At 60.4% G+C, this 22,293-nt stretch overlaps 2 protein-coding genes across 2 annotated transcripts in view; both read right to left on the bottom strand.

Moving 5' to 3' along the window:
- Positions 1-13,181, bottom strand: part of LOC117639348 (ephrin-B1) — a 321,150-nt gene extending 307,969 nt beyond the window's left edge. The window contains exon 1 of the mRNA XM_034374922.1: positions 12,745-13,181. Coding sequence (XP_034230813.1) covers positions 12,745-12,854 — 110 coding nt within the window. The 5' untranslated portion in view covers positions 12,855-13,181. The remainder of the gene's footprint in view (positions 1-12,744) is intronic.
- Positions 13,182-20,412: 7,231 nt separating this feature from the next.
- Positions 20,413-21,968, bottom strand: LOC117639321 (plasma kallikrein-like). The gene is made up of 6 exons (XM_034374869.1): positions 21,856-21,968; positions 21,614-21,661; positions 21,327-21,481; positions 21,021-21,189; positions 20,741-20,889; positions 20,413-20,667 (listed from the first exon to the last, which is right to left on the bottom strand). The coding sequence occupies exons 1-6, from the start codon at positions 21,896-21,898 to the stop codon at positions 20,506-20,508; spliced, it is 726 nt and encodes a 241-aa protein (XP_034230760.1). The 5' UTR covers positions 21,899-21,968; the 3' UTR covers positions 20,413-20,505.
- Positions 21,969-22,293: the final 325 nt, after the last annotated feature.

The following is a 22,293-nucleotide window of genomic DNA, read 5'->3' as shown; positions in this document are numbered from 1 at the left end:
CCGCGGGTCGGGCGAGCGGCAGCGGCCTCCCAGTGCAGGCCACGACGGTACGGCTACGGCCCGGCGGTCGCCAACACATCGTAAAGGGCGAGGGCTGGCTGCCGCCTACACTGTGGCATATGCATCGTAAAGTGGTTGCCGGCCAGTGTTTCACACGCCGCACCGCTCAGGGTGCTAAACCACGCGGCCGGGCCAGCCAGTCCGCGTGCATTGCTGCCGTCTCTCTCGCACTCGCGCGCCGCCCCACCAGTGTGCGAGAGAGACAGAGCGACGGAATGAGACCGGCGCCGCCAAGGGTCGGATATGTTTACTGGCGTGCTTTTATGGCGGGGGGTGGGGGGCGAAAGGAGTTGCGATTAAAATGCAAATCTGTTGCAGAGCCTGCCGGAAAAAAAAAAGCGAATCAGCAATAAAAGGAGCGCGCGACATCTCTGACGACAATAAACAACGGTCAGGGAAGGCTGGCTGGCTGGCCGAGATGGCATCAAAGGGTGGCCCCTCCATCCCCCACTCGGAGAATAACAATGTTTTGGTCGGTGTCGACGTTCGGTGTCTGGTCTTGTGTGCCCAAAAATCAATTTGCGATTTTTGAGAATTAAGTTATCCTATGCGTTGTTTCTTTAACTCTCGACACCCATAGTCGTAACGACAAAAATGCCAAGTTTTCTCAGCCCTTCGAGGCTGCCGGTTCTCCAGACGGCAGTTACTCTAGCGGGGGTTGCTTCACCGTCAAGATGATCTTCATGGCGCGCCCGGAAGTGCTCCAGGCGCGCTGCCGCCCCATAGGTGCTGCCCCCGCGGCCCCCGCGGCCCCGGTGTGGAGCGGGGCGCCCCGGGCACACCGCACTGAACCTCCACCCTCGCCCCTGCCAGACTTCCCGGAGCATGGCCAAAGCTCCCAGCCAACTTGGTCCCAATAAACGAAGAACATGATGCCTGCTGTGTTCCACTGTGTTCCACTGTGTTCCCATTGGCCGCGCCGCCAGGGCCGCCAGGGCAGTCAACTTTCCACAACTTGATCCGGACTCGTGCGGCCCTCCCGCCCTTCCTGCAGCCTGGCGAGGGGGCGGAAAAACGCGGGGAAGCGGCCAAGATTTCGAGAGGAGTCGCGGTGTCCGCAGCGCAGCGGTAGGCCAGAGGGCCGGTGGAGCTCTGGCCCACTGTCCGCCGGGCCTCTACGTCGGCAGTCTTCGACGCGATCCTGCCCCCCCCCCGCTCCACCTCCTCGAGGTGATTCGCCACGATTGTTTTATACCGCGGGTAGCACCCACTCCCTGAATCATTCAAGCGACCCCTCCGGAGATCTCTCTCCCCGCCGCCCCGGCCGGAGGGGGTTCATGGCGTGCCGAAGCGTTGCAAAAAGAGCCGCAGAGATCAGTGCAGCGGTGGCGGCGTCCCGGCGGCGTGGCGGAGGGGGGGGGGGGGGGGGGGCGCACCGCACCAAAGTTCGTCAGGAATTCAGTGGCGGCAATTCAGCGACGCACTGCGCGAACGCGCGGGCCCGCCGCGCTAGAAGGCTCGCGGCGATGCCCCCCCCTCCCCCTCCCATTGGCCCATTTGCCGGCCCCACCTCATTAAGTCTCGGGGACTATTAACTCGGCCCAATAATGCGGGGAAAAAAATATTCATGGATTTTAATTACTGCAGTAAAGGTACCACCGCGGCTCTGTACCGCCTCGCCATATAAATTATCGGTTCATTATCAAAATGAAAAATAGCCTTCCTCGTCATTTCCGGAAAACAGAGCCTAATTTCTGGGGCGCGGCGCGGCGGGGCGGGCTGCGCTCTCAACGAGTGCTTCCCGTGATTTCTCTCTGTTTCCTTGAGGGGGTGACCTTAATGCGAGCAGGGCCGAGGTTCAAATACCGGTGATTATTTTTATTTTTTTTATCGGACCCATGGTTAGGTGTGGGTCTGGTAACCCGCTGCCGACACAGAACCTCACTCACACTCACACACACGAGTCACACGCACACTGCGGCGAGCCGCGGATTCGGTCAAATGGGGCGGAAAATCCGGCGGAACCGACAGGAATTAGCAAACAAAAGTCGCCTTGAAATTGAAACATTATCGCCAGCACACTGTCTGTCTGTCCGAGTGTGAGTGTGTGTGTGTGTGCAATACAAACAATGATCAATCATGCGCGCCATCGACGAGTTGACGCCGGCGATGACGCCGCCGACGCGACCGGCAGGGCGTTCGGCCGAGCCGAGCCGAGCCGAGCCGAGCCGAGCCGAGCCGAGCCGAGCCGAGCCGAGCCGAGCCGAGCCGAGCCGAGCCGAGCCGAGCCGAGCGCGAGCCAGCGGACAAGTATAGTGGCGTGGCGCGGCTAGCGCAGCCTACACTGCGAAGCGGGTAAAGCGTCGCTCCTGTCCGCGGCCACCGCACCGCCACCGCCACCCCTCGCCGCCCCCCATCCCACCCCAACACTGTTGCCACTCTTCCACCCCAATTTCCAGTTGCCCGCACATAGGCGCGCCGCCAGGCCGCCAGCGCCTTGGCCATGCAGTACCGCCACCCCACGCAGCCATGCAGCCATGCACTGGGTAAGTAGTCTAGTGTAGTGTCACGCTCTCGGCCAATACTAGCCCCCGCACTTGCGGCCAGTAGACAGTCAGTCCAGCAATGGTGCTCGGTGTCCTCGGGGCGGCCGGCCAGGGCAGCCAGCCTCCACCGAGGCGACCGAGGCCGAGACCTCCTCCACCTAGTGCATGGAGACTAATGGGCCGACGGCCGCAGCCACCCCCCGCCAATCAATAAGCTGAGACAAAGGAGAGGACGGTCCTCGGTCCTCGGCGGTCCTCGCTTCCGGTCTTCCGGTTGTTAGCCCATCTCCGCCGCTAAGCCCCGCGACTACTTGGCGAACAAGATGACCGACATCGTCTCGTCTCGTCGCACAGTGGGCCAGAGGAACAGGCGGTCGGAATCCCGGACGCGTTTTCAGCCCCAGAGTCGCTAAATGGGACTCGAGCAGAGCGTGTGACCCCACCAATGGATTGCTCTCTGAAGGAGGAATCCATTGGTGGGGTCACAAGCTCGGTTAGAGTCCGTTTCGGCGACTCTGGAGCTCAAAACGCGCCCGGGGTATTGACCGCCTCCACCCGTCTTCTGGACCATTTTTGTGATTTTTCGTGTTTTTTTTTTTTTTCAGAGTCCTGAACAGGCAGCGCTCTATGATGGTTGTCGCACGCAGCCCGTTGCTTCGCTGCGGTTGCCATGGAAATGTCTTGGCGCGCCAGCGAGAGCCAGAGGGAGAGGCAGAGGGAGAGGCAGGGGGTGAAGGAATGAGAGGGAAGATGAGGAAAAGGAGGAGCCGAGCCGTAATGAAGGAACAAAAGACAGAGACGGCCTGCCCGGCCGAAGTCGCAGCGAGCAGCAGCGAAGGGGTTGCCGCCAACTTCCTCCGTTCACCTTCAAGAAAGCCAACACAAGGCACCGGACGACACTCCAAAGAAACTCCCCCAACTCTCTCTTCTCTTCCCCTCTCCCTCTCTCTCACACACACACGGACGCACACAATGCCAGCAGCGTACCCGGACGACGGAGGATTAAAAGCTATTACCGTAATTGAAAACTCAAGTTTCCCCGGCGTCCCCGCTGCCAGCGCTGCTGCGCTCCCTGCAGGCCAGTCGGCCACTCACACATCATCATTTTTCACGCACATCCCCCTCCATCAAACCCCTATATCCGCCCCCCCCCCTCCTTTTCGGTGACGAAGACCGTGTCGAAGCGGATTAGCGCGACGTGAGGGAGTCTCCTCGAAGCACCGCTCGCACCGCGGGCACCGCGACCGCAGAGATTATCCGCGGGTAATATGCACGCACATAAATCATGGCGCCTCTGCTTGCGAACCGCCACGCCGCGGACCGCCACCCATCCATCACGGGTTCGTTTGCCGTGCCAAGGGTCCCGGGTTCAAATCCCCGCCAAACTTTGCTTGTTTTTTTTTTTTTGTCAATTTGTGTTTTTTTTTCTTCGGTTGATTTTGTTGAAGTAATTGAACGAAGTGCGGCTCGAATCAAGATGCCGGGTAGAAACTGCCCGCCCTGCTCAAACAGCATCCTTCATACCCGGACAGTTTCAATTTTCACAAGCAAACGAGGGGTGCTTTTTTTGCTCTTTTTTTCATCGCCCCACACGCATGCAGAGGCGACAGTGGCGTTCTAAATAGGATCGATTTACGATTTACACCTCCAAAGTTCGGAGGACCGTGAGGCAATATATATGGGCAATATTTTTAGTGCGGCACCGGTGTGGATCAGCTGCTTGCCAAAACATTTCCCTGCAGGAAAGAAAGACAGGTGGGGCTGGTCTGTGTGTGTGTGTGTGTGTATGTGTGTGGGGGGGGGGAGGGGAGGGGAGGGGGGCTGGAATGTTTTCATCCGAGCGATTGGCTCGGACCGGCGGCCCGCGCACATCCGGGGAACACTTCACACACGGCTGGCTTCGAAGAGACACGAGGGAAAAAAACGTTAACGCTAACGCTAACGTGAAAGCAGATGATACTAATGAGAATGTTTACTTAAATGTGTGATGTTTTTATCTCCACTATTAGTAGAAAAATTTGACGATGATGAGTGACATTTTGTGAATTAATTTGAAAGAGTAAACACTCGGAACTGTTCATTTGACAAATTTCTTACGCATAATAATTCACGAAAATGTAAATATTATTTTAATTTTTGGATGTCCTAACGTGCCATTGTTTTGTGTTAAACATGTTCGCAATGTCGGTGGGACACTCATATGTCGGATACCACTTGTGTTGGGTATTTTCGTTGTTTCAAAGCGAGGATGCAGAATTTGGTGGCTAATCACATGAATACTCAACACCCGTAAAAGTTGTTTTCGGTACTGGGGCGGGATGCCTCGCCGGACGCAGCGTGTCAGCCTCATCTCCAAGCAGGGCCGGCCGGCCGCGGCCTGCGACACCCGAACCCGAGACGCTCAAGATAAGCATGAGTGGCGTGCACTGCCGACTGCCGGCGCGCCGCTTCTCGAGAGGGGCAGGGTTCGGGGGGGCGCTGCACTATGCGTTCTACGCACTAAAGTTCAAGTGGGTGTGTGTGTTTGGACTGTTGCGGGGTGTGGCGGGGCGCGGTGGACGTGGCGTCTCGGCAGAGGAAGGGGCGGGGGGGGCTGCTGCGCGATGCGTGCTATACCAGTGTCTCGTGACGAGAGGAAGGAGAGCGGCATAGCGCGCAACGTGAGGGACGCACTTTATGAAGCTAGATAACTGGGTGTCGAGGTTCTACGCGCGCTCAACCCGAGCCCCCGCAGGCGCCCCGATTCATTGTGCGGCGCGCGGCGCGGCGCGGCGCGGCGCGGCGCGACGGCGCGGCACGCTGAGGGCCCTCCGCTCATATTCTTCTTGGCAGGCCAGCCAGCCGCTGCCTTGCCAGCGAGGCGCTCGACCTCTTCTAGGCTTGCTAGAGGCAACTGCTGCCTGGCTAGCCGGAAACTCGGTACTCTCTGCACGAGAGTACAAGCACGCTGATACGTGAACGTATCATCTGCTAAAAAACCTCATCGAACCCGCAGCGCCGCCGGTACTCGAACCCGGGCCTCCTCGACCAAATCCCCTCCATTTTTAATGACCCCCTCCACCTGCGGGGCTGCTCGCCGCGCTCGCCGCGTAGCGCTGGAAGCAGTGGCCGCCAGCCAAACTAACAGCCGGCTGGACAAACACGGACACGCGCCTCCCTCATGACCCTCGCCGTCGGGGACGTCGGGGGCGGCGGGGACGTCCCTTCCGGCGAGCAAATACTGGCAACCTATCCGACTGGAGGACGCGTCGCGACGTAACCCCGTCGGCCGTCACCGGGGCAACCCGAGCAACGGGACGCTGAATAAAGGACAACAAACACCCCGCACCGCGCCGCACCGCCACCGGGAGCCGAGCCCGCGGATCAGAAAACAACGGCGCACTCGAGCCGGAGTGTGTTTTTATTTGGCGGACGGCAGTCGCAGTGTTGCACACGTGGACGTCGTCGTGGACGTCGTCTTGGAGGTCGTCGTGTCCGCGCGTTCAAAGAGGACTCCCTTCGAACCCACCCCTTTACCTCTCCCCATCTTCCCGACCACTATTTTATGGGGAATGAGCCAAGACGCAGCGCGCATGTTGTTTTTTTATTGTTGTTGTTTTTTTTTTTTTTGCTCCCTCGGGTCAACGACAAAGCGACGCTTGCGCACGCAACCTCTTCCCTGCCCTCGCGACTCGGCCGCGCTCGCTCCCCTCCACCCCAAGAAAGCGGGTAGCTCCCCCGCCCCGCCCCGCGCGCTGACCATAAGCCTCGCTTCCGCGCCCCTACTCGTTGCGCGGCATTGCAATGACCCTTGCTTTCAATGGCCGAGACACCCGGTGCGGGGGCGGCCGGAGGGGAGGGGTGGGGGTACGCGTGTTCAACACAGCATGTTTGCTCCCGTATAGCGCAGCGCGCGCACGTCGGGGCAAGACCATGGCGGGGCTGCGGGGCGCGGGCACTCAGGATGGCTTCCCTGCTGTCCTCAGGTGCTTCAGCACCCTCCCCGCCCTCCCCCTCCCCGCGCTACTTCAACAGCAAGCCCCTAGCGCGCCTGGGGGCAGCCTGGGGGCAGCCTGGGGACCTGACTCACCCCGACCCGACGCCCTACGCGGTGGCGTCGGCGTGGTGCGCCGCTCAGCGTCCCGACCGTCGTCGTTTTGGTGCGCCGCGACGCCCCGCCCCGAGGTGCGAACGGGGTCCCCAAACAGCCGTGTCCAGAAGTCCCCGCCGGGTGGAAAAGGCGGAGTCAGGAGCGAGGCGGGGAGCAGGACGACGCCGAGGAGGTCCGCGACGACGAAGAGGCCACACGCGAAATTGTTGAATTCGGCCGGCAGACGTTTGAAGGGTTTCCCGCGCCAGCCGTATGAAAGATGGCGGGAGATAGGGCCGGCCAGGGTATAAGGGCACGGCGCCGCATGGCGCCGCATGGGACGGCCTGGGACGGCCTGGGACCGCCTAGGTCAGGCGGGACAGGACATCCCCTTGGAAAATAAAGTGGCCTGTTTATGGTGCGCGTGATGGAGCCCCAAGATACGCGCCTTTCGCTCGCCCCGCCTCGCTCCGATATTGCGGTGCCGGGGTCAGTGGCGGCCACGGAGACGGCGGCCATGACGACGCGGCCACGGCGGCGGCCACGGCGGCGGGCCAGAACAGTAAAATTACTGCCACGCGCGGCCACTGGGGTGTAGCGTTACATGGGGGAACGCGTACACACGCACGTCGGCCTAGCGGAATGCCCTCTATCTATCTCTCTCTTTCTAAAGTTTCTCAAATAAAATAATGAGGGTCCTTCCTCTTGCAGTGCTGCGATGATCCCGACGCGTGCCGCCTTCCCCCTCCACGTTCCCACACCGCTTGATCGCGCACAGGTAATCATTGCCAGAAAAATCGATCCGCAGGTACGAGAGAGACATACCGCTGGGGAGGCCTCCTGCGAGCGGGGTTTCTGACCGGGTGCGGCGCCTGTATGAGTAGGCGGCTGTGGCGTTGGTACCGCGAGGGGGCCAGGCAGGCGCGGGCAGGGGGGTGGCGGAAGGAGTGGTGGGGGCGGGCGCCGGTTTTCACATAATGCCACCTTAGTGGGCCACGCTGATAATATCATGCATAACTAACCAGCACACATAGACGACGCCATGAGCGTCGCGGTGGCGGTGGTGTGGGGGTGGTGTGGGGGTGGCGGGGCGGGCGATGGGGTGGAAACGCGGTGCATCGCCTCGCCGTCGTGCCCCCGCCTCGGCCTCCGCCGCCACGGCAGTCATCGAGCAGGCCGGCGGTCATCTAGCGGCTCGCGGGGGATCATGGATGGAGCTTCGCCGGTATTGGCGCCGCAGCTCGCCGCGCGGACCACTGGCCCAATTTTTCATCCGGAAAGGCGCGCGCTTCCCTCTCCACTTTTTTTCCAGCCCGCGCGCGAGAAATGGAAAAGTCGAGTCGGCACAAAGGCTGACTGGCAGACTGGCACACACGCGGCGGCCTCTGCTCCGCGCCGCTCTCTCCCTCCCCCTCTCCCTCCCTCTCTCTCCCTCCCTCTCCCTCTCTCTCTCTCCCTCTCTCTCCCGCACGTACGCCGGGAGCGTGCTCCCTGAGCGTGCTCCCTCGCCCGATGAATAGAAAGCCATTCCTACATAAAGGGAGGCGATCTCGTCGTTTTCCGAGCAAAATTACAGAGCCGGCAGAGTTTCGCTCCGGCGCGCGGCCGGGCCGGGCCGGGCCGGGCTGAATATAACATGTTGCCGAAGTATGCCAGACGCCCGGGACTCCAGGCGGACTCCGGTCCCGGACTCCGGGACGCATCGCAATGTACCGCCCCTGGATTTGTTTGGCGATTCTCCTCGAGTGAGTGAGTGTGAGTGTGAGTGTGTGTGTGTGTGTGTGTGCGTGTGTGCGTGTGAGCAAAATACAGGATGAAGCGGAAATTCGCAGATAATTTGCGTTCCGCCTGCTGAAATTATGGGCCCGATGCGCCAGAGTCGAAAGGGTTGCCCACCTCAGCCCGTCTGTCTACAAGACAAACTTACTCAGGCAGAGCATGGAAACCAAGTGCTTTGCAATGCGTCCGTCCGTTTCGGAGGCCGACAGGGAGTGCCCTCGGCAGTGACGGACAAGTCGGCTGCGGGAATGGGCCGCGCGATAGCTCGACTTGCCGGCCTGTATGTCGTGGGCGGGGGGAGGGGGAGGAATTCACTCCCTCACTCTTATCTCTCTGGCCGCTCCACCGCGCCGGCCGTGGGAGCGAGGAAAGGGCTGGGAGGGCTGGAAGGGGGGCTCCAGCTATGCCTCTTGTCCACGGCATTTAGCACCCCAGGCCGCCTCGGGCCTGGCGGGCTCGGCGGGCCTGGCGGGCCTGGCCGACTCGCGTGGCGGGCTGCCGTGTAGGCGATACCGCCCCCCTCCCCTCTTTCCAGCCTCTTTCAACACCTTCCCCCCGCCCCCGGGCCGCGGGCCGCCCAGCCTCGCGCCCAGCCTTGTGCCGGGATGACCAGAATGGGCAATTAGAACCAAATTTACGGCGGGCGGTTCGCAGAAGTTTTCCAAGGAAAGGGTCGGGAAATCCGCGGACGTCGGCGGCCGCTCCGCTACAGTGCCAATGACCGGTTTCACCGGACCCTCTTGGGGACGCGTTTCACCCAACCTCACCAAGGTTTCACCAAACCGAACGTGTGACCCCATCCTTGCTTGGCCAAGGCTGGGCCAGGGCCTACACTGTGGGCCGACAAACGAGGCCGCTGTAATTACTCCACCCGCCCGGCCCGCCTCGGCCCCACTGGATTGTTTCCTCCTTTGAGGAAATCCTCATTGTTTGGCTGGGATCGCGATGAGCGTGACCCATTATCGCAGTATTGACCAGCCCCTCTCTCCTTCTCTCTCTCACTCTCTCCCTCTCTTTCTCACTCTCACTCATTCATGGCGCCTATCATCGTTCATTCATGTGTCTGCATCGTTTTTCCTCCTCTCCTGCATTCATACCGCCCCACATTCATTCGTTTGCCAGTACTTCATAAACAAGAGGCAACGGTTCACACAAGTGATGTCTTCAATAAGCAATAGGGGATGCGCAAAGTGCGTTCATTCGTATTCATTCATTCATTCATTCATTCATTCATTCATTCATTCATTCATTCATTCATTCATTCATTCATTCATTCATTCATTCATTCATTCATTCATTCATTCGAGCGTTCATTCGTTCGTTCGCTCATTTTGGGGGAATGCCTGCACTGCACACGTCCGCACGCGTGGCGCAGCATTCACATGGAAATGCACGACACGCAAAATAAAAGGGAAATAAAGAAAAATGGAAAATGTGTTATAAATCAACAAGGTGAAGTCACAGAGGGAAAGTCACGCATGGGGAGCGCAGCACGCGCGCTGTGGCTGACGTGTGTGACAGGTGTGTGAGTGTGTGTGTGTGTGTTTGTGTTTGTGTGTGTGTGGGGCGGGGGGTACACGAGCGGCATCTCCATATCACACACATTCACACTTACGTGCAAAAACAAAACACGTCAACCACTTTGACATGAATGCCATAATTGACATACTTTGACTCACCCTGGCCGGCCGCTGTGTGGAAGAGGAGGCTCGGGGAGTATGAAAAACAATTTCCCGTAGTGCTTTGCGTTGTACGCGCCTTTCAGTTGTCATTTTTCAATTCGCTTTTTTGTTTACGTCCAGAATCAGAAGGGACCTGGCAAAAAAAACTTTTTTGGACGTCTGCCACAATTCTGCAAGATTTCTGTTTGTTTCTTCCTAACTCTGTGGGCATAAAGTAGTTCTAAATTTTTTTGTTTTTGTTTTTCTTTTTAATTTTACCTCCGGCTTATTAGGGCGGCCCCACCTGAAGCGGCGGTGCACACGACTCTGGCCTGACTCCCCCGGGACTGGCGCGGGACTGCCTCGGGGCTGCCGATGGATTTGTTTAGCAATCAGGCCATTACTTGCAGATGCTGCCCTCCCCCGCCCTCCCCCTCCCCCTCCATCAGCGTATCACCAACTTCTGCATTTCAGTATAATGAGGGCGCTTTGTTCTGGGGGAACCCCATCCAGCCAAAATATTCCAAACCACCACCAATCAAAACCGCCGAAATAAAATACGGCGGCGGCCAGTCGCTGCGCGGGGGGGCGGGGCGGGGCGGGGCGGGGCGGGGCGGGGCGGGGCGGGGCGGGGCGGGGCGGGGCGGGGCGGGGCGGGGGGGGCGGGGCGGGGCGGGGCGGGGCGGGGCGGGGGGGGCGGGGCGGGGCGGGGTGCAGTCGAGGACGTCGTCGGGGGCCGAGGACGTGGCGGAGAGCACGCCGAGCACAGGCGTGCGCTAAGGGCCCCGCCGCCCCGCCTCGCAGAGACTCGCAGTGTACGCACGCAGCCCACGTGGCGTTCCGAGGGAATTTTCATCCCCGGCGTTGTTGCCGCCGCGCAGCAGACTGATTCCGAGAGTCCTTCTCTGTCTCTCTCGCACCTGTACGGCGCGGCGCGCGAGCGCGAGGGAGACAGCGCGACTGCCAGTCTCCAGCCGAGCGAAATGAGGGAGGAATTATGCGCGAACCGCGGAGAGGCCGCGGCGCCGCGGCGGAGAGCGGGCCAGCCAGCCTCGCCCGCCTCGCCAGCCTGCACGCAGCGACTTGGGGCACGCCACTGGAATAACACGGGGCGCCCATCCTCCCGTGAAATGTGAAATGTTTCATTACGTCATCGGGGCGATGTTACGCGCCACTTTTAATTGACTTGGCGGCGGCAATAACAGCCAGGGTGGATCCCGGTGGGTGGGGTGCTTCCAGAGGATCAGCGGTTCAAACACCGGCGCCCGGATTTTTTTGGGTTGTTATTTTTTTTCGTTGGTGCTTTTTTGGTTGATCCGTCTGATCTGTCTGCGATGCGACCCCGGCCCGGCCGGCCCCGCCTGTTGCGGGTTGACGGCGGTGACCGAATCCGGGGGCTGTGGACCGACTGCCACCACCGCGACCCCGCCATGGCGCGCCACGCCCTGGAAGAGTAGAGCAGGGATCCACCGCCAGGTGCTGGAAACGAAGCGCCAGCCAATCGACAACCCCCCCCCCCCCCCCCCCCGCGGCCCGGAAACCCATTCTGAGTTGACAGTTAGGTATGCATAAGTCACCAGCCCGCACCACTCCAGCGCGCTTCTCCCTCCACTTCCCTTGAAAGGCAGCGCGACCCCTCGACACGGGTGTTGGCACGGCGCGAAACTGGAACGCAGCCACGCCGCGCCACGCCACGCCACGCCACGCCGCGCCGCGACTGTGAGTGCAGCGACCAAGTCGCGCCGACCATGATGGAGGACGACTAACTTGCGGCAGAGGGGCGGAGCGAACGGGGCGCTATCAAAACTAGCGACCGACACAACGCGCCGGAAAGTGTGACATCGCGGGTTCGAATACCGAACACTTGACCGCTTTTTTCTGGCCCCTATAATTGCGAAGCTTACACTCGTGTCATCCCTCTCGTACTGGGAGTCGGTCAGCATCGACTCTTTGCCGGAAAGTCAGTCTCACAGAGCAGCGACGAGGGGGTGACATAGGAAGCCGAGATCCCGTGCGTCCTGTCTCCCGTATCGGGAAACATCCCCCCTCCCCCGCCCCGCTCACCCACACCGATATGAATATAAAAGCCCAGTTCGCGACCAGCGGCCCCGGAACAATATGTACATGGGACTTCCCCCACCCCCTTCCACCCCCTCCCCTCCTCCGCCAACCCGCCCTGCCCCGCCCCGCCCCGCCCTGCCCGCGGCTCGACTACCGGATCTATGTTATCCTCTGGAGAACAAAACGGACTGCGGCGCGGCACGTCGCGCGGAGGGGAAAAAAAATTGGCGATCCGATCTGATAGAAATGACGTAACACCGCTGGGGAGGAAGGGCCGGGCGGGGGGTCGCCGTCGAACCTCAGAGGTCGCGGTGACGTCATCAGCTGACACGGACTGACACGTGCCCGCCGTCGAACCTCAGAGGTTCGGGTCGCGGTGACGTCATCAGCTGACACGCACTGACACGTGACCACGGGGCCGGCGAGTTGTTAGGCAACCGCTCTGGCACAGTCCCTTGGGGGCGAGGCCGGCGATATGCTGGGTCGTCGGTATCCTGGAAAAAGCGCCCCGCCGGGGCAACCAGCAGCGGCCCGAGGGATGAACGCGAGCCGGTAGTGCTTCGTCGCTCCATCCGACCTCTCACTCGCATGGGTGCGAGAGAGACGGCGAGGGAGCCCTCGCACTCACATTGGATTCGTGGCGTTCCAGTAGATGTCGGACAGCTTGGTGAAGGTGGGCTTCTGCGGGAACACCTCCTTGACGGCGAGCAGCAGGATGTAGAGCAGCGGCCACGGCATGGTGGAGCGTGCGTTCGGGGCGGCGTGAGAAAATCCAGTGCGCACACGCACTCACTCACACACACACACACGCACGCTCGCTCGGCAGCGACACCTCATGACACGTGGTCGCAGGTACCGGCAGGTACCGGCGGGGAAACACCCAGCGGGCAGCACTTCACAACACTAGCACAGTCCCTGTCACTCAGCAGTGCTCAGCAGTTGCCGGACAGGGCAGGACACACACACACACAGACACTGAACCACTCGCGGGCTATCCCACCGCACCCAGCGGGCGGGCACGACTCACAGACACAACACACACGCAGAGTATCCAAGGGCGCGCGGCGCGCGGACGCTTCGCGGACGGGGCGGCGAACTCCGCGACGAGGACGTCGTCGGCGACGGCGGCACGGCTGGCGCGGACGACAGGACCCTCTCGGCTCGACGCTCTCTCGCGGTCTGCTCCTGATCCTTCCCCGCCCCGCGCCGCGACGCGCCGCGACGCCGGGTGTCCTGCAAAACAGAGCGGCAGTGGCGCGCCCTGGCGGCGGGCGCCGGGACCCTCTCGCCGGCGTGGCGGTGGCGACGCGAGGGGTGCGCGACGCATGCGCACCGCCTGGCTTCCGTTGGCTCCTGTCCCCTTCGTCCTTTCGCCCTTCGGGTCCTCCAGGGAGCGGGGAGAGGCGCGGTTTTTGAACTGGAGCAACACGGAGTGAACGCCTCGGAAAGAGTTATATGGAAGCAGTGGCGCCGCAAAGTTGCCCTTAAAGTACACGGATGCCTTAAAATTGTGTTTTCGGGCGGACTTTGGGCTACCGCTACGTCCAAACGCTAGTCGACAATCGTGCTCCCGAAGCCTCTGGGTGGTCTTAAGACCTTCTTCTTTGTGCCCTGCCTCGGGTGTGCGATTTCTTACACTCGTTCGGGGGCAGTGGCGCCGCAAAGTTGGCCTTAAAGTACATGGACGTCTTAAAATTGTGTTTTGGGCGGACTTTGGGCGACCGCTACGTCCAAACGCTTGTCGGCAATCGTGCTCCCGAAGCGTCTGGGTAGTCTTAAGACCTTCCTCTTCGATGCCCTGCCTCGGGTGTGCGATTCCTAACACTCGTTTGGGGGGTTGCGGCGCGGCAAAGTTGGCCTTAAAGTAGACGGATGTCTTAAAATTGTGTTTAGGGCTGAGTTTGGGCGACAGCTGCGTCTATATGCTTGTTAGCAATCATAATCCGTGACGCCTTACTATTTTGAAGGCCCTACTCTTTCATGCCCTGCCTCGGGATGGCTTTGACCGCTGATAATTTAGGAGCAGTGGTCTCGCAAAAATAGTCGAACAGTGAATGAATTTCAGAAAATCACCGTTTTTGCTGACTTTGAGCGGTCACTGCATCCAATTTAGTTGCGGTCAAAGACCTTCCTCGACGCCTTACTATTCTTAAGACCCTACTCTTTCATGCCCCGCCTCGGGAAGGCTTTGACCGCTGATAGTTTGCGAGCAGTGGTCTCGCAAAAATGGTCAAAAAGTGAATGAATTTCAGAAAATCACCGTTTTTGCTGACTTTGAGCGGTCACTGCATCCAATTTAGTTGCGGTCAAAGACCTTCCTCGACGCCTTACTATTCTGAAGACCCTACTCTTTCATGCCCCGCCTCGGGAAGGCTTTGACCGCTGATAGTTTGCGAGCAGTGGTCTCGCAAAAATGGTCAAAAAGTGAATGAATTTCAGAAAATCACCGTTTTTGCTGACTTTGAGCGGTCACTGCATCGAATTTAGTTGCGGTCAAAGACCTTCCTCGACGCCTTACTATTCTGAAGACCCTACTCTTTCATGCCCCGCCTCGGGAAGGCTTTGACCGCTGATAGTTTGCGAGCAGTGGTCTCGCAAAAATGGTCAAAAAGTGAATGAATTTCAGAAAATCACCGTTTTTGCTGACTTTGAGCGGTCACTGCACCCAATTTAGTTGCGGTCAAAGACCTTTCCCGACGCCTTACTATTCTGAAGACCCTACTCTTTTATGCCCCGCCTCGGTAAGGCTTTGACCGCTGATAGTTTGCGAGCAGCGGTCTCGCAAAAATGGTCAAAAAGTGGATGAATTTCAGAAAATCACCGTTTTTGCTGACTTTGAGCGGTCACTGCATCCAATTTAGTTGCGGTCAAACACCGGGTAGGGGTTGTTACTGCACGGTGTACGATCGGGGCCCCGGGGCGGTGGGCTGGCGGTGGGCCGGGCCGGCCGGGGGGAGGATCGCCCATCTTTCCCTCGCGTCCCCCCAGGCACCACCAGGCCCCGCGTGTTGGTGTGAATGCACCGCGGCGCCTCAAAGACCCCCTGGACGACCGCGGCGGCCTTTTGTGCGGGCCGATTTATCGATCCCCATAACACTTGTCACTCACTCGCACCTCCACGGCCGTCACGGCGGCGAGGGTCGACGCCGTCGCCGCGGACACGGCGGCCGTCCAGCGCGTAAACTCGGCGCGTAAAAACCGCAGCGCGTGATGGCTGCGGGGGGAGGGGGCACTGTGGGCCAGAAGGCCGGTGGAGGCGGCCACAACTCTAGACGCATTTTGAACTCCAGAGTCGCTAAATAGAACTCGAACCGTACGTGTGACCCCACCAATGGATTCCTCGTTCGGAGAGCAATCCATTGGTGGGGTCACACGTTCAGTTCGAGTCCCATGTAGCGACTCTGGAGCTGAAAACGCGTCCACCGCCTCCACCGGTCTTCTGGCCCACTGTGGGGGGCAGCGCGCGCCGCACTTCACTGCTCCGGGGGGAGGGGGCGGTCCTTACCAGTCCTTACGGGTCCTCCAGGCTTTTCCAGACTAATCAGGGAATTTTGGCGGTCATTGTCTCGCCGCGATGAATGGCTCCGAATAAAGCAGCGAGGCGCTCACAAAGCTCGCATGGCCTGCAGCCGCGCAGCCAAAACTCTCACCAAAACCTAGGTTTTATTTGTTTTTTGTTAATTTTTTTTTTTTGCCCAGATTGCTCTAGAGAGCTTTTTATTTTTGGTTGGTCTACTGCTGAATGTCCAGCTGAAAGCAAAATGTGCCAGCACACGGATATTCGGCTTGCCTGAGGTAGAACAAGCAATTAGTTGGGTAGCGTTAGTACGTAAAAGTATTTTAAAATTTAAAATTTAAAATTTTTCGGATGTCTAATGATTGACGTGATTTGTGTTTACACAATCAGCCGTCCCTATGCCTCTCTATGCCATCCTGGCAGGGTTTATCATATCCGGAGCGGGTGTTCGGGAAACGCGTTGGTTCGCAAATCACGGAAACGGGTAAATGTGCCGATAGGACCACTGCCCGTTGGCCGGCAAAGCAGTCAAATGCCATCGGCGCTGTGGGCCGGCAGGACTGGCGGGGCTGGCTACCGCCCAAACTTGCCGGCGTGGCGACCCACCCCATCATTCTCTACACCGCGAACCCCCTCACAATGTCTCCCCAAAAGGGAGCAGCTTTCCTTCCTTCTTCTTTTTCATCCGATGACACGTTAGTATTTTTAATTTCTTGTCGACTGTAACGGCCTGTTAGGCGAGCAGAAAAATCAAAATAATATCGCCTTAACCTTAAAATGAAAGAACTTCTTAAAAATTTGGTCTATTTTGGCGTTGAAGTGACATCATTCGACGTCATTTTGGCGTCATTTTGACGTGGCTTGCCTTTAGGCTCCTTGGGAGTCTTTGTAAAAAAAGTCCTTCTTTTCTGCGAAGTGCTAAAAACGGGCGCACCTGTCACCACGGGCCGGCCGGCGCCCCGCCATCGGAATGAAGCGAACGAGACGAAATTCTCTCTTTCTTTCCCTCTCGATATTCAGCGATGAGCTCCGGTGCAACTCGCTCCAGTTTGGCAAGGATCAACATCTGCTCCAAATCGCTGCCCTGCCGTCCTTTCCACTGCCCTGCCTGCCACTCAGCGCAGTGCCACGGCGCCGCGGCAGTGCCCTGGCAGTGCCCTGGCAGTGCCGTGCCCGTCTTCAGCGCCGGCCGCCTCGCTCCGCGCATTTTAACGCCGGCAATGGCTCTATTTGCATCGAAATTAGAAATCTAAATATTTGGTCCGCTGCTTGCTGGCCCTGGCGCTGCCCTGGCGCCATCGCGGACGGACGAGTCGGGAAGAAAAGTGCGGAAGGGAAAAAAGTGCATCTTGTCAATGGAGAGGCTCGAACCGCCGGAACGTCGAAACTGTCCAGTGCTCATGGTTTGGGAAGAAGCTTCGTCGAGTCGACGGAGGTCTAGGGAAGTCCTCGGCCGTGGTGGCGGATGGGTGGCCTACCCGGCACGGCGGCCCGCGGCGCCCTTTGCTCCGTGCCGCCTGGTGCCAAAGGTCGGCTGTCTCTCTCGCACTCCCCGGCGACGCCTATGGGTGCGACAGAGACAGAGTCCTTCGGAGTCAGGCGGCAGTGCAGGCTGGAGTGCCTGACACGTGTGCAGCCCTGCAGGGCCCTGCAACCGCGTCAAAGGCGTCGCGCTGCGCCGATTCCACGGAGTCGTCGCTCTGTCTCCGTCGCACTCATGGCACTTGCCACCAGGGTGCGAGAGAGACGGAGCGACTCACCCCGAATCGCTCGGCGGGTCGCGCTAGACTCACAAAGCCGGTGCGGCCCCTAGTCCGTCTCTCTCGCACCCGCTGCGCCCCGTGGGGGTGCGAGAGAGACGCAGGGCGCGTTCGGCACCGCTCTCTGTGGATGACAGCCTCCACGCACGTTAATTAGCCCCGCTGCCGCGGAGTGCGGGCACCACACCGTAAAAGGGGAAAGGCCGAAAAGGGGTAGGGGTGCATAGGGCGCTCCCTCCTCGCCTAGCCTCGCCTAGCCGAATCCGGCGCACCACTCTCAACTTTTCTATTTCCATCTTTTTTTTCGCTGCTTTCGTAGTGTTTTGCTGGGCTTCTTTGCCTGTTCCCGCGCGGCCCGCGAGAGTTTCTTGATGCGGAAGACGAGTGCTGCCGATACCGCTAGAGCGGCGAGAGCGGCAAGCCGCGGCGAGCCAAACTCCAGGCCCAAAACTACAACTACCCTCGCGGTGTTGTGCTGCAGTGCCTTGGCAGTGTGGTGGAGCCGCGGAAAAGCATACGCCACGCTTTGACAACTCGCTGCCTCGTGTTGTTGTTCCCCGTCTTCTTTTTGTTGTTTTTCGAAGCGGCTGAAGGAAAGAAAGGTCCCGAGCTTCTTCTGCCGCTAACTCAATCCGGTCCCGAGTCGCTCACCGCCTGCAGACTGACTCCGAGAGTCGTTTTCGTCGCTCTGTCTCTCTCGCACCTACACGGCTCGGCCCACGAGCGCGAGAGAGACAGAGCGACGAATGAGTCTGCTGCTCACCGCCTTGCCTGCCGATCGGCCGCTTCGTTCCTTTCCTCGCCGCGCCGCTTGCCCACCGCTAATTGCTTTCCCGTAGAGCAGTGTGTCTCCCGGGGTTAATCAGGCCCCTTATTTAAGCACCATCAGTGCCCCGCTGAACCAGCGATGAGACGGCTCTGGGCTCCGGGCCTGGGGCTCGGGGCTCGAGGTGAGGCTCCCGCACGGAACCTCGTCTTGCGGCCCTTGTGGGGCCCGCGCCTCCGATCCGCGCCGCGCCCTGCCGCCCTGCGGACTCCTTCGTCGCTCTGTCTCTCTCGCACACATACGGGGCGCCCCATGAGTGCGAGAGAGACAGAGCGACGAAGACGACTCTCAGTCTGCTGCGGCCCCGGGCCTGGGCCCCGGGGATGCGCATTAATTCTCAATTAGGCGTTGCCAGCAGTAATCTGCGTGGCCCGCGCACGCCTGCACGGCCGGACCGCGCCATCGCCAGGGCTGCCGATCGGAAGAATCGCTCTGTCTCTGTCGCACTCATGGGGCGTCCCGGAAGAGGGCGCGAGAGAGACAGAGCCACGAAGTGACCCTCCGGAATCGGTCTCCGCTGCCCGTCCCGGAGGCCCCGAGGTCGAGTCCGCTTCGATATCTCGATAGGTGCGGGGCCGGGGGCGGCCCGGGGGCGGACAAGCGGCCACGACGCCCTGCCCCGCCCTCCACTTTTTCCCCGCAACCCCGTGTACACTGCACATGGCCCATGGCTGCCGTGGCCGCTGCGCCGTTGCCCTCTGCCGGGCGATTCAGAAAGACCGACTCTCTCTGTCGCACTCGCGGGGCTTCCCTGCGGGTGCGACAGAGACATCCGCTTTTCGGATTCGCTGGGCAGGGCAGGCTCTCGGCCCGCTGCGCGCTGCGCGGCGCTATTGTTTTTCGTTCCGCAGTCTTGGAGGGTGTCCAAAACGATTTGCGGCGCCTGCGAAGCACCACTGCGAAGAAGGAGGGCCCCGGCGACCGGGCGTGAGCGACGGGGAGGGGGAGGGGGCGGTGAAAAAAAAGCACCCTCTTATGGTGGGGGCGGGGGGCGGGCAGTAACAAGAGAGGAAGTCTTCATGGAATGCAGCCAATGATAAATATGCATCTCCACCCGGCCGTGCTGTTTCGTGCATCCTTCCCATCCCTTTCCCTTCCCCCGCTCATCGCGGCCCGCCAGCTTCTTCTCGCCTTCCTCGGATTGCTTGGATTGCTCCGTGATGGCGCGCCGTCCGACCCAGCGACCAGCGACCGCCAGCGACCCTCGCTGCAGACATGCAGACATTCACGCTTGTCTGATTTGCACCCTTTGCCACTTGGCTCCGCCCTGGCACCGCGCTACAGTCCCAGCCTCCCCGCAGGGGGCGCCTTCCTTCCCGTCATCGTCGCGGCAAGGAAAATGAGAGGGAGCGGAGCGGAGCGAAGACCGCTGTGCGTTTAACAGTGAGCCAAGCGGATCGAGTTGGCTGGACCTTCCCCGCACTGCGCCTTGTGTGTGTGTGTGTTCGTCAGAGAGAGAGAGAGAGAGAGAGAGAGAGAGAGAGAGAGAGAGAGAGAGAGACCGCTCCGCCTTGGCTCGTGCTGCCCGACGCTGCCGTCAATCTCGATCATCCGCGCGGCCCCGGAGCCCAGCACAGCGGTTTGCGTCGCTCTGTCTCTCTCGCACCCTTACGGAACGCCCCGTGAGTGCGAGAGAGACAGAGCGACGGAGTGGCGCTGGGCGTCGCGACGCCGCCGCCCGGAGGTAGGCAACCCTTTGGCCCTTCGGGCGGGCGCGCGAGCCGCCTGCCGGGTAGGCAACCCATTCGGCATCGCCAGGGCTCGGCTTGAGCGGCGCTGGGTTTACGACGGTTGCCTGCCGGACTGCCCCCAACTGTGACTGCGATTACTGACCTGGAAGCCGTTAAGATAGGGCGCAAGTTGGCAGCCCTGGGCCGTGCCGCCCTGGGCCTGGCGTGTGGCGCACTGGCGCGGCCTCGAGACGGAGAGGCGTTCCAGGGCCTCCCCTGGAAAAGCCTGGGAACACATCGGCAGCCGCTTTCTTTATTGCAGGACTCGCTATCTCCCGCCCCGTTGTCATCAATTTTCCGGCCGGAGAGGAGAGGGTTGCTACCCGGCGGGAGGTTTTAAACTGGGGGACGGTTTCGTACTTCGGAGCACGGTGTTACTGAGGTTAGGTTGGTCCTTACGAACCACCGCAGCTTGGCGGGCAGGGTGCGGGGAGGAGGAAGCTTCAAGAAACAGACAGCCGAGTGAGCTAGCCATAGTTTTATTCACCTCTCTCATTTACAGAACCTTCATTGATAAACACAGCCCTTTGAACCTTTTGACGTTGAGCGACGCGGCCTATCCGTACACCTTGTCCAGGATCCACGAGGAGTACTTGGCCACGTCGAAGTAGGCGGTGGTCTCCAGGCACGTCTTGACGTCCTGGGCGCCAGTCACGATGCCCACCAGCTTGTACACGCCGTTCTTGAGGTCCTGGACGATGGGGCTCCCCTCGTCGCCCTGCGCATACCGTAGAGTTGATCGGCCCGGGTTCAAACACCAGCGGGGTATTTTCGTGGCGGCGTGTACTCACCCCACAGGCCCCCTTGCCCTTATCGGCGGAGCAGAGCAGGCCCTCCTTGACGCCCTTCTTGACGCACTCGGCCTTGGTCAGGACGTTGACGGTGGAGGACTGGAGCTTGTCCTTGGTGCTGCCCCAGCTGGCCAGCAGCGCACTCGCCCCTGCGGAGCGACAACGGTCATCGCGTCACGTTCTCTGTCTCTCTCGCACTTATTCGGAGTCCATACAGGCGACGAAGACAGACGCGTGATGCGAACACCCCCTGGCCGAAACCTTTGGTCGAACGACGTACCCGTGTTGTCGGTGTTCCCGTGCGGCAGGTTGGCCGCCTTGGTCACGGCGTCCAGGTTCACGTCCTCCTGGAGCTTGAGCAGGATGAGGCCGTCGGGGTGCTCCGGGCTGGCTTTGTAGTCGATTTCCACCGCGACGCCTTCGCCGCCAGCGCTGCGGCCCACCACCACCTGCGGCGTAGACAGAGCGCCGTCGTGACCGTCACGAGGCGCAGGAGCTCCGTCTCTGCCGCACCCAGGGGGCGCATAGAGGTCCGGAGGGGGTGCGACAGGGACAGAGCGACAGCACCCGCGTGGATCCGACTTACATGGCGCCGCTTGGTAATGCCAGGCTTCCCCGCGGCTTCCTTGGTGGAGAGGACGTATTTGGGGGTGATCAGCACCCCCGATGCTCTGTGAGTGGGTTCGATGCCTAACGGAAATGATTCAATGATCTCGACGATGGAAGTGAGGTGCCCAGGGCCTGGAACCGAGACAGCGCTGTCACTCGAAAGGGACTGGTCGTGGCAGTGACCCGGAAGTGACCCGGACCGGAAGTGACCCGGACCGGAAGTGACCCGGACCGGAAGTGACCCAGGTCCGCCACCTCACTCACCAGTCTCCCGCACCCCGGCGCCGCAGACGAGGGCGGGGCCGATCGCACCTGGAAAATCGGGGTTGAAAGTCGAGTTGAGCAGACTGCTTCATCGCCACAGCGCGAGTGTGGAGGAGACAGAGCGACGAAAGCGCTCTTCGAAGTCGGTCCGCAGATAGCCGACTACTACTTTCCATGGCCTTGCCATAATTTACTCGTCATTTCGCTATAGCCAATAGCACGACAAAGAACGTGCATCTCACCCAGAAGGGCCGAAGCCAGGACGAAGGCCGCCAGTGCTTGCATCGCGAAGACCAGACTGACGGGCAGTCCGTCGCACGGTAGCTGGCTCACGCTATCTCACAATCGGCTATCTAGGAATCAGCGGCGCCTCAACCTGACAGTGGCGCAGCGGGTGGTCATGGGCAGGGCCGCGCGGACACATGCGTGCCGCGCCCCAATTCGAACGCCCCGCCCCGCCCCGCTCCGCCCCGGCAGCGCAAGACGAGGGCGCTCAGCAATGTCCCTTTTCCTTTCCCGATGCGACGCCGTCGACGCGCCGCTGACTGAAGCCGAGAGTCGTTTTCGACACTCTGTCTCTCTCGCACTCATACGCCTTTAAGTGCGAGAGAGACAGCGACTCTCGGAATCAGTCTACAGGCGCGAGTCGGTTTTGTTTCTTTTATTTTGCCCTCTGCCGG

This window comes from Thrips palmi, unplaced genomic scaffold (assembly GCF_012932325.1).
Source record: "Thrips palmi isolate BJ-2018 unplaced genomic scaffold, TpBJ-2018v1 HiC_scaffold_11, whole genome shotgun sequence".
Lineage (NCBI taxonomy): Eukaryota > Metazoa > Arthropoda > Insecta > Thysanoptera > Thripidae > Thrips > Thrips palmi.
Note: the sequence above shows the minus strand (reverse complement) of the source record. Positions and strands in the feature narration are given on the sequence as shown.

Coding starts and splice junctions, on each gene's coding strand:
- LOC117639321 (XM_034374869.1), bottom strand. CDS start 21,898: ATGCAAGCACTGGCGGCCTTCGTCCTGGCTTCGGCCCTTCTGG. Junction 21,190..21,326: donor GCATTACCAAGCGGCGCCAT/GTAAGTCGGATC, acceptor TCTACGCCGCAG/GTGGTGGTGGGCCGCAGCGC. Junction 20,890..21,020: donor CGGGAACACCGACAACACGG/GTACGTCGTTCG, acceptor GTCGCTCCGCAG/GGGCGAGTGCGCTGCTGGCC.